Source organism: Peromyscus leucopus, chromosome 1 (assembly GCF_004664715.2).
Source record: "Peromyscus leucopus breed LL Stock chromosome 1, UCI_PerLeu_2.1, whole genome shotgun sequence".
NCBI classification, from domain to species: Eukaryota; Metazoa; Chordata; class Mammalia; order Rodentia; family Cricetidae; genus Peromyscus; species Peromyscus leucopus.
Window position 1 is genome coordinate 39871617 of NC_051063.1, and position 14859 is coordinate 39886475.

General features: G+C 43.5%; 1 protein-coding gene across 1 annotated transcript in view; it reads left to right on the forward strand.

Moving 5' to 3' along the window:
* The first annotated feature begins 6293 nt into the window (after window positions 1-6293).
* The window catches only part of Cfap43 (cilia and flagella associated protein 43), a 102776-nt gene continuing 94210 nt past the window's right edge, over window positions 6294-14859 (forward strand). Inside the window, exons 1-3 of the mRNA XM_028874652.2 lie at window positions 6294-6461; window positions 7593-7846; window positions 12924-13020. Coding sequence (XP_028730485.1) covers window positions 6397-6461; window positions 7593-7846; window positions 12924-13020 — 416 coding nt within the window. The 5' untranslated portion in view covers window positions 6294-6396. The remainder of the gene's footprint in view (window positions 6462-7592; window positions 7847-12923; window positions 13021-14859) is intronic.

The window sequence follows — 14859 nt, forward strand, 5'->3', positions numbered from 1 at the left end:
CAGCATTGTCACAAAATAACAGAGTGGGCCCCAAGGCCGGAATGTTTACACTCCAGGAGTTCCTTGTGACTAAACCGAGATGAAACCAGCGTAGTTTCAGATGCTGCACAAACAGTAAACAAAGAGGAGGAAGTGTTAGCAAGGAACCTATCCCACCCCCACCCCACCCCCACCCCACCCCCGCCCCCCAGAAGCCCTGTCATCGTCCAGAACCAACTCCATGGTCAGCTCCTCAGAGCAGAGTCACGATGTTCTCTCAAGGTCATGCCACTAAGCAATATGTTATTGGATTCCCACCAGGGGTGCTCTGAAATAACACCTTTGACATGTACTGTAATGGTTGCCCTATTTACTTCGCAGAAACTTGAGACTTTTACTAAAAACACTGATTCTTTCCCAGAGCCTACACAGCTGCCTGGTAGGCAGCTATGCTGTGGGACGGTCTGTATGTTAAATTGCTCTCATTGGTCAATAAATAAAACACTGGTTGGCCAGTGGCCAGGCAGGAAGTAGGTGGGACAAGGAGAGAGGAGAATTCTGGGAAGCGGAAGGCTGAGGCAGAGAGACACTGCCAGCTGCCTCCATGACCAGCAGCATGTGAAGACGCCGGTAAGCCACCAGCCACATGGCGAGGTATAGATTTATGGAAATGGATTAATTTAAGCTATAAGAACAGTTAGCAAGAAACCTGCCACGGCCATACAGTTTGTAAACAATATCAGTCTCTGTGTTTACTTGGTTGGGTCTGAGCGGCTGTGGGACTGGCGGGTGACAAAGATTTGTCCTGACTGTGGGCAAGGCAGGAAAACTCAAGCTACACAGCTAGCATGAGTTTAAAGGCCTGGTGTCTTCACATTATGGTGGACACTGCTTAGTTGGAACCTCCAGCTCCCTCATGCACAGTCTGAGAAGCCCCATCTCTCTCTCCATCTCTCTCTCTCTCTCTCTCTCCATCTCTCTCTCTCTCTCTCTCTCCATCTCTCTCTCTCTCTCTCTCTCTCTCCATCTCTCTCTCTCTCTCTCTCCATCTCTCTCTCTCTCTCTCTCTCCATCTCTCTCTCTCTCTCTCTCTCTCTCTCTCTCTCTCTCTCTCTCTCTCTCTCTCTCTCTCTCTTCCCCCTTCTCTCTCTCTCCATACCCCACCCTCTCAGAGAATCTCCAACAAAGAAAAGGCGTCAAAAAGCCCATTTCCCAATTCTTGGAAGCTGTGGCCGCTCCTCCCCTGATGTTGCCGGCCACCCAAGTCTCCCCACCCAAAGCCTTCAGTTTTTGACCATCCTTGGGCACAAACCCGGCTTGTGGTGGATACATCATCACCCCTCACCTACAGGCTATATACCACCATGCTTTAGTTCTGATGCACGACTTCTCTGACCTTGATCTCCGGGACTGGAGAACTCACCAGGGAGTTGTTTTGCTCAAATAAACCTGCTCTTTTATTTTTTCCAGTTTGGCTTGATCTGGCTTACTGCCTTGGTGAAGAAAGCTATTATTGGGCTATAGAAAACCTATTACTTAGCTCTGCCTGTAGACTGGTTGATCATCTGAAAGACTACAGTACCAAGTGAACTTGCTGTATGTTCTGTCAGAGCAAGTTTGCACTTTTTCCTTCTCCAGCCTGGTGTTTCTCAGCATCTGCAATCCCTCAGCCTTATTACAAGATTCAGAGCAGACAAGAAGACCAGGGATTTATGTAACATGCTGACATTTTTTTTTTTTTTTTGAAATTACTGGTGTTGATTGATTTGTTTTTTAATTGCCGTCAGTGGCCAGGCATGGTACCATACACAGGTAACCCCAGCTGCAGAGAACTCAGCTCAAAGCAGGGTTAGAGAAAATTCAAGGATAGCCAAGGTATATAGATCTAAGCCAGCTGCCAAAAAAAAAAAAAAAAAAAAAAAAAAAAAAAAAAAAAAAAAAAAAAAAAAAACCCGATAAAATGTAGTATATGTATTTTTTTTTTTTTTGAGTAAAACTGAAATTTATTATATGCCACAGTCGTCCTAGGGACCTCCATGCTATATATATATATATATAGCCTTTATGGTTCTATGGGTTGTGGTCTGATTGTTCATTTTATATCTAGAATCCACCAATGAGTGAGTACATACCATAACTGTCTTTCTGGGTTTGGGTTACCTCACTCAGGATGATTTTTTCTAGTTCCATCCATTTGCCTGCAAATTTCATGCTTTCATTGTTTTTCTCTGCTGAGTAGTACTCCATTGTGTATATGTACCACATTTTTTTCATCCATTCTTCCGTTGATGGGCATCTAGGTTGTTTCCAGGTTCTGGCTATTACAAATAGTGCTGCTATGAACATAGCTGAGCATGTATCTTTATGGTATGTATCAGCATTCTTTGGGTATATGCCCAAGAGTGGGATGGCTGGGTCTTGAGGTAGTTCGATTCCTAATTTTCTGAGAAACCGCCATACTGATTTCCACAGTGGTTGTACAAGTTTACATTCCCACCAACAGTGGAGGAGTGTTCCCTTTGCTCCACATCCTCTCCAACATTGGTTGTCATTGGTGTTTTTGATCTTAGCCATTCTAACAGGTGTAAGGTGGTATCTCAGAGTCGTTTTGATTTGCATTTCTCTGATGATTAAGGATGTTGAGCATTTCTTTAAATGTCTTTCAGTCATTTGTAGTTCTTGTTTTGTGAATTCTCTGTTTACATGCTGACATTTTTAACACTCTGACTTCATATTTTTCCTTTTCCCATGAATAACCATAGATATTTTTGGATATCCACAACAATGTAATTGCTCCTGTCTGAGAGGTAGCTCAACGTCCTACAGTGAGAGCGCCCACCACCAAAAGGTCAGTTGTGCTGAGACTGGGAAATGCTTGTATTTAATCATTGCTAAGTGAGTCTGGCCTACCATCACCCAAGCTGTTCATCAATAAAGCATTCTTCTCCCATCGCTGTCTCCTGTCCTGGGTCCTGGTGATGTCGGCAACAGCAGACTCTATCAAAAGTCTGTATTTATATAATGAAGTAGATCTCTACCCATCTCCCCTGGGTTCCACCAAGATAGGAAAATTCTCATTTTGCTCCAAGTGACTGACACAAACCTGAATGCATGGGAGATGTCCAAAAGGAAATCCAGGAGATTTCTGAAGGAAATCCAGGGGAGAAGACAGTGGAAAAGAAAAGTTTAAGTTGTGAGGGTCAAAATGGAGTGACTCGTACCAACTAATACGAGTTTAAGCTAAGGAAGCAAATCCAGCCAGGAGTTTACAAAGGGAGGGTCTTGTGTACATGATAACAGCTAGTCCCCCCCCCACCAAAAAAACCCCTGCAGATTACAACCCCGAAGAGAGTCCGCTGAGACCTCATACAAAGAGGACTCCCATGGGACATCTGTCCATCTACTGTATGTTCAACCTCAGACTGTAGCAATCAGGTTTCAGCCTGCTCTAAGTTACTCCCTATTGCATAGAGCAGTAGCTTTCAAGCTGTGCCTTGCCCTGAATGACCCCATATTATAAAATAATTCAAATTCTGAGGCTGAGTTACTCTCTTTCTCTTGTTTGTGAAATACCAGCCATGAGACACAGACTGATAAATTATTTGTACAAACTATTACCATCTATAAACTCAACAAATTAAATCAGGAGTACATGGTCACATGGGTATGTCCAAATCATATCAGATAAATCTAACCCACAAGTGATGCAAACCCATCCCTTGGATCAGATGGAAGATGGAGTGCCCATCACTGGGTTAGGAAGCATTAGACCACCATGTGCCTACATCACCGGATCTGCAGGCAAGGACCCCCCAGCTCCATCCATGGGGTTTCAGCTCAGCATCAATCCCCTTTCTGACCTGGCTCACTCAAACTGCCATTTGTTGGAGCCCAGTGAGCCTTGCTTGGAGCTCTGTGCATCAAAGCCTCATGTCAGAACACTTAGGTGCTGGGTTCCCTGTAGGTGCCCTCTTTATTTTTCTGTGGTGTCTCTCTTTGCATCTACACAAATTCCACTCTTGCCCTCACTAAGGTCCCTTTGAGCCCTTCAGCCTCTTTAACTCTTTCTTAGTCATTCCATAATGTACACATTCTATAACATATATTCTGTGTGCATGTGTAATATAATGTGTAATTTAAGAGCTCATGATAGTAATCAGAATGGAACTGTGATTAGTGAAACCAGGAGTAGCTGATTAACTAAAGCCAGGGGAATTAGTGTAACTTGTGAGCTTATTGTTGTAAAATAAATTCTAACATATGGAAAGACACAAATGCGATCATTTATGTCTCTGAAGTAACTCGTTCACTGACATTGTCTGTGAAGACTGGGAGAGAGGTGTGGCTCTGCACCACCACTCTGTCACTGAAATTAACCTGAGAAATTCACCTAATTAGGAGTGGAGGAGTGTTCTAACTCAGGTAAAGACCAGAATTCATAGCTTACACACACACATACACAGACAGGCACACACACGGACATATATGCACACTCAGGAATTTCAGGACAAGCCAGTAGGGAGCAGATTTGGAGCTGGTTAAGAATTAAAAAAAAAAGTCTAATGTGATGGCAGATGCCTTTAATTCCAGTGCTCAGAAGGCAGAATCAGGCAGATTTCTGTAAATTTGAGTCAAGCCAGGACTACATAGTGAGACCTTGTCTCCAAAAGAGAAAGAATGAAAGAACTCACGGGGTGAACAAAGCACCCCAAGAGCGTGGGTGTGGGCTTCTCAGAGAAGAGGCTCTTAAAACACACTTAGCGTAGATCTCTAAGATCTCTTAAGAGAAAGAAAGATTTCCAGGGAAAGAATAAAACAGCCTACTGTGGATGTGGGATTCTCAAGAGAGTTCCAATTGAGTGTCTTAGTATAACCTCATACACCGTTTTGACAGCTCTCAAGTTACATCTTAAAAGGCTGCTAAAAACCACGCCCCCCTTTTTTCCTTTTTTTGATATATGAGATTACAGGATGTGCCTTCTATGGGGTTTAAATGATGGGGTATGACCAGGAGCCGCCACTGGGATTGAACGAGGGGTTATAGACACGTCCTTGCACTGTGAAGGCGAATTCCAATGAGAATCCTAGAAAACTTCAGGTCTACAGCTGGGAAGGGAATAAGACCCCACGCAAATGCTAGTGGGTTGGAATGGTTGGTTCTCAGCTGCCAGACTCGGGTTAGAGGATCCTTTCCTTTCCCACGGCTCCTTAGTTTCCCATCTTTCTGTCCTCCCTCATCATCCTTGTTATTAAACATTGTTGCCGTGGATTATTGCTTCAAATACTTTATATACTCCTCCTTGTTTTTTTCTTTAAAACTTCCCCTTGCTTCAACCTATTTGAGCACACCCATAGTTTATAATTGTAAGGTAAACCGGCCAGGGGGAAAAATATGCTGACTTGACCCCGAGATCAAGGCTGAGGAAAGAACACCCAAACCTTGATTTGACCCGAAGACCAAGACTGGGGCCAAGAAAAATCCCACTCATCTCTGAGCTTGCCCCAAGATCAGGCCACAAAATTCCTACCAATCCCAGGCCACCCTGGAAAGCTCCAAACCCTAAGAAACCCTAGCAGAGGCATCAACGCTCCTGGGATTTTCCCTCCCGATCAATCTCTTGTACGAGGTGTGTTGTGTGGTATGACTTTCCTTGGTTCCTGACTGCCAGGTGCCTCTCCCAGCAGATCTGTAACACTTCCTCTGGGGAAGCCCTTTCCCAGAGCTGTAACACAATTCCGTTGTGAATGTTTCCGGGACCAGGCTCTGCCATTCCCAAATATATATTATTTTCTTTGGAGAACCTCTGTTTTGGTTTGGTTTACTTTTTAGGTTCACAGTGACCGGGTGGGGAGGAAAGAGCTGGAGAAAGGAGGAAGAAGCCCCAGGAAGGAAGAGGATTAGATGGGAGGAGGAGAGAGAGAATGAAGGGAGGGGATCCGGTCCTATCATTCACCAGATTACTTCTGTCTGCCTCCTTGAGCTATCAGAGGGGCCACCTGAAGTGTTACACAGTCATTGAACCCTTGGCACTTTGGATTCTGACTTGACTTTCAGCCCATGGGTTCTGCAATCATAGGCAAGTTCCCGCTTCTCACTTCCTTTAGGCTGGAAAGCGGACTCAGCCAGTCAGGGAAATAAATAAAATATTTCCGGCGTGTCGCTAGGAGCAACGTGGCCGGGGCAGCATGCAAAATTAAAAGCTGCTTTGGCATGTATTAATCCCGACCCACCCCCAGCCTCCACATCCAGGAGTCCCACCCTCGCGTCCCCTTCGTGGTCCGCCAGCCAATGGGCGCGGGCTTCCCGGTCTCCGGGATACGGGTGTAAACAGTGGCGTCTCCGCGGGCGCTGAGCCCGACCCGGCAGGAGCACGGAGTAACGGCTGCAGCCCGGAGTGTGCTGAGAACTGAGTGGGCATGGCTCAAAGCCGGGAGCGCGAAGATGCCTCCACGTACTTCGCAGGCGCCTCCCTGTCGGTGAGGTGCGGCATCGCGGGTGCGGGGGGCTTCAGGAAAACCCTGCCGCCACCCCCTCCCCTCCGTCCCTCCTGCAGACTCGCTCTGCTTCTCCACCTCCCCTCCCAACCTCTGAGCAGCCTCTTCTGTCCAGCCCCTGGGCCCCCTCCCCGGATGCTACAGGGACCCTCACTTGTTTGCCCAGTATTTCTTTCGTCCGCCCTTTGTTTCTGCATCGTCTTCCTGCCTCGGTATTCCCTGCACGTTCTGACCCGCGGCTCCAGACTCTTCAGCTTCTCCATCCGCGTCGTTTTAGGCAATCCCCATGATCTGAGGGCCCATGGATCTCTTCCTACTCCCCCGTTTTCTCTCTGGATTTTATGCTCAGTGGTGCTGGTGCTTAGAAATCTGAAAGACAGATAACAAGACCTTTGTTTCCTTCCACGTTCTGGGGTGTTGCATGCGATTCAGCGTGCTCTTTTACTGCCGTGCGCTTCCGTTTCCTGAGGGACTCAGGAAACCTGTTGTCCTTCACTCTCTTTCCACTATTTTCAAATGTATCTTTAATATTTAAATAAAATGGAATCTTCCTTATCCCAGACGTCCCCTCCACTATACAACTACCGCACAAACCTCACCTAAAATGTACCTTTCATGTTCTAACCCCTTTGTTCCCGGAGATTTCATATCCTTCTGTTTGCTGCATTTATTTGTATTTTTTAGGTCTAAAACAGGGCCACATGTTCTTCATGTGTGTAAACTACAAAGCAGCTTATGTGGCTTACAAGGATAGAGCATGCTGTCCTGCTCAAAGGGGTTTTTATTTGTTTAGTTGGTTTTTTATTTTATTTTTAGTTTAAAAAACAAAACAAAAAACAGTTAAAAGAAAAGAGCTCCGGATACATTGTTTCTGAAAGCTCCTTTCTTACCTAAAGAGCACCTCACTGACCCAAGATCTATTGATCTTTAAATTTCTATAGTTCGATCACTCATATTGGTCTCACAGTGAGCATATGTGTTTATCTGATCGATTGGAGCAGAAAGGGAGTTAAAAATGGAACAGATGTATTTCAGAGATTTTGATGGTTTTCTAGTTGCTGTGTTAAAAAAGGAAAAGCGAATGTATTATACTGATGGCGATCTCTCTTTTCTCAAAGATGGGTGCAAGGATTCCCTAGTCAGAATGTTCATTTTGTCAATGACCACACCATCTGCTACCCTTCTGGGAACTTCGTAATATTCATTAACCTTGACACCAAGAAGAAGACTGTACTCCAGTGCATTAATGGAATTGTGGGCGTTGTGGCAACCAACGTTCCTGGTGAGGTTGTGGCTTTCTCTGACCGCAGACTGAAACCCGTCATCTACATATACAGCTTTCCTGCACTGACCAGAAAGAGCAAATTAAAAGGTATCTGGGAGACCCTCCCTCCCCTGGAACTGAAGGATGTCTTATTTGTTTGTTTGTTTGTTTGGGTTTTTCGTTTTTGTTTTTGAGGCAGGGTTTCTGTGTGTAGCCTTGACTGTCCTGGAACTCTGTAGACCAGGCTGGCCTTGAACTCAGAGATCCACCTGCCTCTACTACCTGAGACCTGGGATTAAAGGGGTGCAGCCCACACCTGGCAGCTGAAGAATGTTTTTATGTGAGTAAATCTAGTTCTTACGAATGAAGGTGGTTTGGATTATGGAAGGGTTGTTTTAAATAGAAGGGGGCCAAGCTGGCCACCACAGGTTTCATTGAGTAGGCAATAGCCTTCTGACTCAAAGAATGCTGTGCTTCCTGCCAACAATGATGCTACTCAAAAGGGCAGAATCAGCCTGCTGTGGTAGCACTCACCTGTGCACCCAGAAACTTAAAGGCTGCAAAGGGAGGCTCATTTGAGCCCATGAGCTGGAGACCAGCCTAGGCAAGTTAAAAAGAAACAACCACTCCCTCAAAAATGCACAAATCGGCTCCCACCCCAGACCTACCAAACCAACACCTTAGTTTTAACAATACTTCTCAGGTGATTCATGCACATTTTAAACTGTGAGAAACACAGGATTAGAGAACTGTAGTGGTATTTGCTCTGCCCATGACCTTGGGCTATATGGCCCAAAGGAGACCGTGCTTCTTGCTGTCCTATGTGACCTCTTAAGAGAACCGATCTTTTCCAGGACAATGTTTCTTCTTCTTTCCTGGTGATTTATTGGAATTCTAACACAAACTGATGCTTGTATAACTGATCTAAGACAAATCTAAACTCTACTGTTCTTAACCACAAAATGGGGCTAAATGTGGTGTCCAATGTTAAGTTTGTGGTGATGCTAGAGAAGGATGGACAAACACACACACACACACACACACACACACACACACACACTCGTCCATGACCGCCTATTATTTTTGTGTTACTGTTAAACCATTCACACTGACAGCTGACCTCCATGGGCTGAGCTTGCTGTACATCTCCAAGAGTCTCTATCTAATGATACCTGCCCCCATTTAACACAACCTTAATCTGAGTATTGGGATTACACACACCTTTAATTCTGACTTTGGGAGACTAAAGAAGAAGGATCCAGAGTTTAAGACCACCCTGAGCTAAAAGCAAGCCCCTGCCTCAAACTAAACTAACAACAACAAGCCCACATGCAGCACGGTCAGGAAGCTTAGCCTTGGTTTCAGAACCACGTGGGTCAAACAGGTGTTGGGGGCAAATCAGGCATGATGACTGTAGTTAACATGTTATTTCTGGAGAAATCGGTCTGTGTTCTTTACAGATTAAGACACCGTAATGAAACATAATCCAGTTGTAAGTTGGGAACTGTTTGTGTAGACTGAAACCACACTTCGTGTTTAAGATGCCCCCAGCTTGCAGGACATGGTGGCACATGCCTTTAACGTCAGCACTCAAGAGGCAGAGGTAGGCAGATCTCTGTGAGTTCCAAGACCAGCCTGGTCTACAAAGTGAGTTCCAGGACAGCCAAGGCTGTCACATAGAGAAACCCTGTCTTCAAAAAAAAAAAAAAAAAAAAAAAAAAGATGCCCCCAATTTAGCTTGATGACTCCAGCACTGGGCAAGCAATTGGATGTTGATTCAAACCAGTAGACAATATCCATACTGCATAACGAATCCATAGAAGAATTCACAATAAAAACAAATCATCAAGGATAACCGTTAACATCAATGTCATTTAGTATTAACCAGAAGATCTAACCAATACAGTAATACAGTAAAACACTTAACAAAAATGTATAGCTGTAGGAAAGAAAATTACGGGCGATGCAATAGTCTGCTAGTAGTTAAGAAGGAATGCTTAGCAAGATGCTAGTTTCAGAATAAATGCCCATACAAGTAGATTAAATACTTAAAAATAATTCAGACATTTCAGTGACCCAGACTTAAATATACATTAAATAAATAGCTATACAAAATATTTAAATATATAATTCCATAGACACATTCCAGGATAGAAATCGTTATTGTTATAAATAAATATATTTCTAATATTTGTCACAGAAACTCACTCATGGGCTCATTGTTTTAGAGAGTAGGGAGTACTTGAATAATTCCAAAGTGTTTCTGAAACAAAAGAAGGAGGTGTCAAGGCAGAGAGGGTCTTTGTAACATCACAAGGCTTAGGGATTTAGGAGAGTAAGGGTCCTCTGGGGACCCCCATATCAGTGGCAGTGTGAAGAAGGCTAGATCCAGATAAGTGAGGTCTATGGTAAAGAAACTCACACTCCAGGGGATATGGATTGTTCAACAGTGATCTTTAGAAAAATATTTGAATATTTGAACTAACGTGTCAAGATAGACATCCTGCATATCATTACACATATTCCGTGAAGACAGGATTCAACAAGAAGCAAGCTCACTTGAGAAGTAGTAGAAAATATAGTAGGACTTAATTATTTCAGGGTGGGGAAGAACCTAGTACACAATTTAAAAGGGTTGGTATATTTACTAACAAATATAAAACACCAGATAGATCACAAAAATTAGCATGCAAATAACAGAATGAGGAAGATAGATGGGAAAAATATAATCAAACGTCCCACAGCATTTATGAAGCAGTAAGAAAAAGATGGACACCTCATGGGAATGAATGACAAGGAGCTTTCCCAGACAGATCACAGATCATAAACGATCAGTTAAGATGATCTGACTTAATATTGGTTTTAAAAAAAAAAAAAAAAAGGTAGCTTAGGGCCAGCAAGATGGCTCAGCAGATAAAAGTTCCTGCTTCACACACCCTGCTAGGCAGAGTTGAAATTCCAGCACCCACGTGGAGAGAAATCGACCCCGCCCAGGTGCCCTCCGATAGGCCCGTGCTCAGCATACACACACACACACACACACACACAGTAACAACATAGGTGACAGTTTTGTAGTGTGGTGTAAATCCAGGGGCTACGTTTCTGTCAGTTGGGTTCAGTTTTTTGGAGCCAGTCAGAGTGTGGAGAAATTGGTAGCCTCTTGCTTGCTGGCAGTGGGAACAGAAACTGATAGAGCCCTTCTGGGGCCACTGTGAGAATCAGAACACAATTTTAAGAAATGCAGTGGCCTGAAATAGGGTTATACGTTTGTGTGCAGAGGACTTAAAAGTATTATCATAATTGTAAAGACAACAGCCCACAGCCCTGGTATATGAACAATGGTAAATATGTTAAAAATCCCATGCAGGGTTATTATTGCAAGCATTACAAACCAAAATTTTAAAGAAATATTAAGAACATGATAAAGTGCTTAATGTAATGTAAACAAGGAAACCAATAAAATAGAACACTCTATGTGATCTAAATTATATTTTTAAATGGAGCATTTTGGACACGATAGTCAATACTTATTACAACTATAAATAGTGAAGTTATATATGTGCAGGAAGTTTAATTGCATGTATTTTTACATGTAAACACATAGTAGAAGGAAACTGAGCACAGTAATGCATACCTGTAATCCCAGCACAGGGGAGGAAGAGGCAGGAGGATTTGGAGTCAAGGACATCCTCAGCTACATAGTCAATGCAAGGCCAGCCTGGGCTACATGAGAATCTGTGTGAAAGGAGAAAAAAACAGAAGGAAGAAATTTACCAAACTTGATGTTAGGGTCACAAAAATACATATTTTTCTCTCTAGCCTTCTAAAAATTCTTTTCAAAATATCATATATTCAAAACTTTTGAATGCATAATAACATTTATAATATTATGTGACAATTAGAACTTACTTGATGTTAATGTTGATGATAGAAAAAGTAAAGAAATTATATAAAATATTTGTATTAAGGTCTCATCCCACAGAATATTTAAGGTCTCATCCCACAGGAAAAAAAATAATATTTTTTTCATAACATGCTCAATAAATACATTTTTTTTTTGTTGACGAGGCCATGCTGAATAAATTTAATGACAAAGTCACACTTTAAGGATATACTATAGTCAGTTTAACATGAGAAGTATGGAGCTGGAGAGACGATACAGCAGTTAAGAGCACCTGCTGCTCCAGCAGAGGACCCGAGTTGATCCCAGCACCCACAAGTTCACAGCCACCTGTAATTCCAGCTGAAGGAGATCTGACAGCCTCCTCTGGCCTCTGCAGGCATCTGCACACATGTCACACCACACACACACACACAAAACGAGAATTGTAAAAACTGAAACAGTCATTAGAATACTCAAAACAATCAGGTACTAATATCAAGGCTGACCTTGGACCTGTGCAACCACACTAAGGACAAGCTGGTGAGGAGGAAATTATCCCTGTCCTGAGAGACAGAGATAAGCCTGTTCCTCACTCAGCCTCCCCAAGAGCCACCTTGCAAACATCTTCTTGCTAAGGCTTTTAAAGCAATGCTGCATTTCTTTAGCTAGACATAAAAATAAAGTTGTTCTAAGAACTGGAAGAAACTGAGTTGAGGGCAAGATATGGCCTAAGGATTTATAAATCCTTATTTATAACACCTATTTAAAATATTGGCTAGAATTATTACAACCTCCTAAGACACTTGAAGTTTGAATAGCTGTTCTAATCCCAATGTCTCATATTTACGAGACATTAAGGGACGTTCATTTCAAATCAGGCTGGGACATTATGGCATAGTTTGCTCAGTACTGCACCAAAGTCTAAAGATAATGACCTAATGGTCTTAATAAAAGTGGATTTTAGTGGGTGTGGAGGAGTAAGCCTATAATCCTAGCACTTGAGAGACAGAGGCAGGGGAATCATGTGTTTGAAGCTAGCCTCAACTACATAGGAAGACCCTGTTTGAAAGAAAACAAGACAGAACCATCGTCAACAAAAGCATCAACAATGGTCTAAAATGGTTCTTAGCTTTGCCGTAAGCTTTCTGTTCACAATCTTAGACATTGGCCAGGAGGTCGCTCTCTTCCTGACAAAGTACTTTAGAGGTACATGCAAAGCACTAGGAAAGGGAAGCATTCTGCGAGGCTGTGAGTTCATCTGGATGTGACAGTCAAGTCCTTCTCGTGGGTTCTGTATTTTAGGCAACATCCTCCTGGACTACGCTTTACTTTGCTTCAGCTACTGTGGCACCTACCTGGCCAGCTACTCGTCTCTCCCGGAGTTTGAGCTGGCTCTCTGGTAAGTCAGCACCCCACACTGCTCTCTCCTCCAGGTCTCACCTTCTGGATTTCACCAAAGGGGACTCACATGAAAATCCCAAACAAGGGAAGCTGGGAAGAACGGATATCCTAGTCACGTGATTTAACATCATCTTTATGTTCAGGCATGAAATTTGTCAGGACAAAAACTGTGACAGCTGAATTACCGTCTTTCCCTTTTTAGTGGCTTGTGCAGTGCCTTGGGGTTTTGTATTGCTGTTAAGAGACACAACTCTTGCAAAGAAAACATTTTATTGAGGTGGTGGCTTATAGTTTCAGAGGTTCAGTCTGTTACCATCATGACAGGGAGCATGGTGGTGTGCAGGCAGACACAGTGCTGGCTACATCTTAACCAAAAGGCAGCAGGAAGTTGACTGACTATCACACTGAGTGAAGCTTGAGAAAAGAGACCTCAAAGGCCACACCTCCTTCAACAAGGCCACACCTCCTAATAAGCGCCACTCCCTTTGGGCCATTTTCTTTCCTTATGCAAGTGTTTCCTTAACTAGGTGAAAAAACGATTCTAAGTACATAAAATTTCACCTTACCCTAAAGCAAATGGTTCTTTGGAGTTATTAGCGTGTTTTCTGCCTGTGTTGAAGTTAGGCTGGTCTGTGTATCGGAGCTCAGGTAAGTTAGCAGTGCATGGCGACACTAAGACACTGTGTTCAGAGTGGAGCATTCTACCACTGTGGCCAGCTGGGTAGGGAAGCCTGTGGGTTGGACACAGCTGTGCCTGTCCTGGGCTTTGTCATGTGGCCAACTTTGTAGGTGCATTCTCTTCCATCTATGACATAACCCTCTTCAGGAGTTGGAATTTGTTTTTTTTTTTAAAATGGGAAGTGCAAAGTGTTCCTGGATGATTGAGACCAGTCTTTGCACACCAGCACTTCTACACAAAAATCTAAGATTCCCAGTTCAGAGAGCCAAACTTATGTACCACCTTATTGTACCTCACTAGTTTGTTTTAACCAGTATTTTGTTTGCATGTGGGTTCTGAGAATTGAACCTAGATCCCTTGGAAGAGCATTCAGTGCTCCGAACTGCTGAGTCACCCAAAGCTGAGCCTAGCGTGGCGGCTTGCACTTATCCTAGCACCTGGGAGGCTGAGATAGCAAGACTGTGGTGACTTCAAGGCTAGCCTTGACTACACAGTTTTGGGACAACCTGGGCTCCTGCCTTAAAGTATAAAACCCTGGGGAGGGAAGAAAAAGAAAGAGAGAGGGGGGAGGAGGAAAAGGAAGAGGAAGAGGAAGGGAGCACTCTATTGAAGGCTGGTGATATAATTCACTGATAGAATGTTTTCAATCATATTTGATGCCCTGAGTTTGATTCTTAGCAACACACGCACACACACACACACACACACACACACACACACACTCCCAACTTTACTGAGATATAACTGGTATATAATGAGCTGTTCACATATAAGGTATACAAAGTTTAAATTTGTGGCAGTGCAAGCACCCTTGAAGCCATCACCATAATGGGGACAAATACACCCCTTATCCCCAGTTTCCTTGTACTTCCCAAAGTCTTGTTACTGTTCCTTGCCATACATACTTTTTACCACCCTCCCCCTCAGCCCGGTCAGCCTCTGGTGTGTTTATGTCACTCTGGATTCCCTTGCTTTTTCTAACTATCTCATACACAGGGGCCGTAGGTCCCTTCTGTTCTGTCGGCTTTCATACACCTTGATGGTTTGGAAAGCTGCTTGCACTGTACATCTCAACTGCTTTCTTTGCTATTCCATGAAACCAATATACCATTTAATGTTGTGGAATATTAGTTAAAGATGTGTTCCATTCTTTTATGC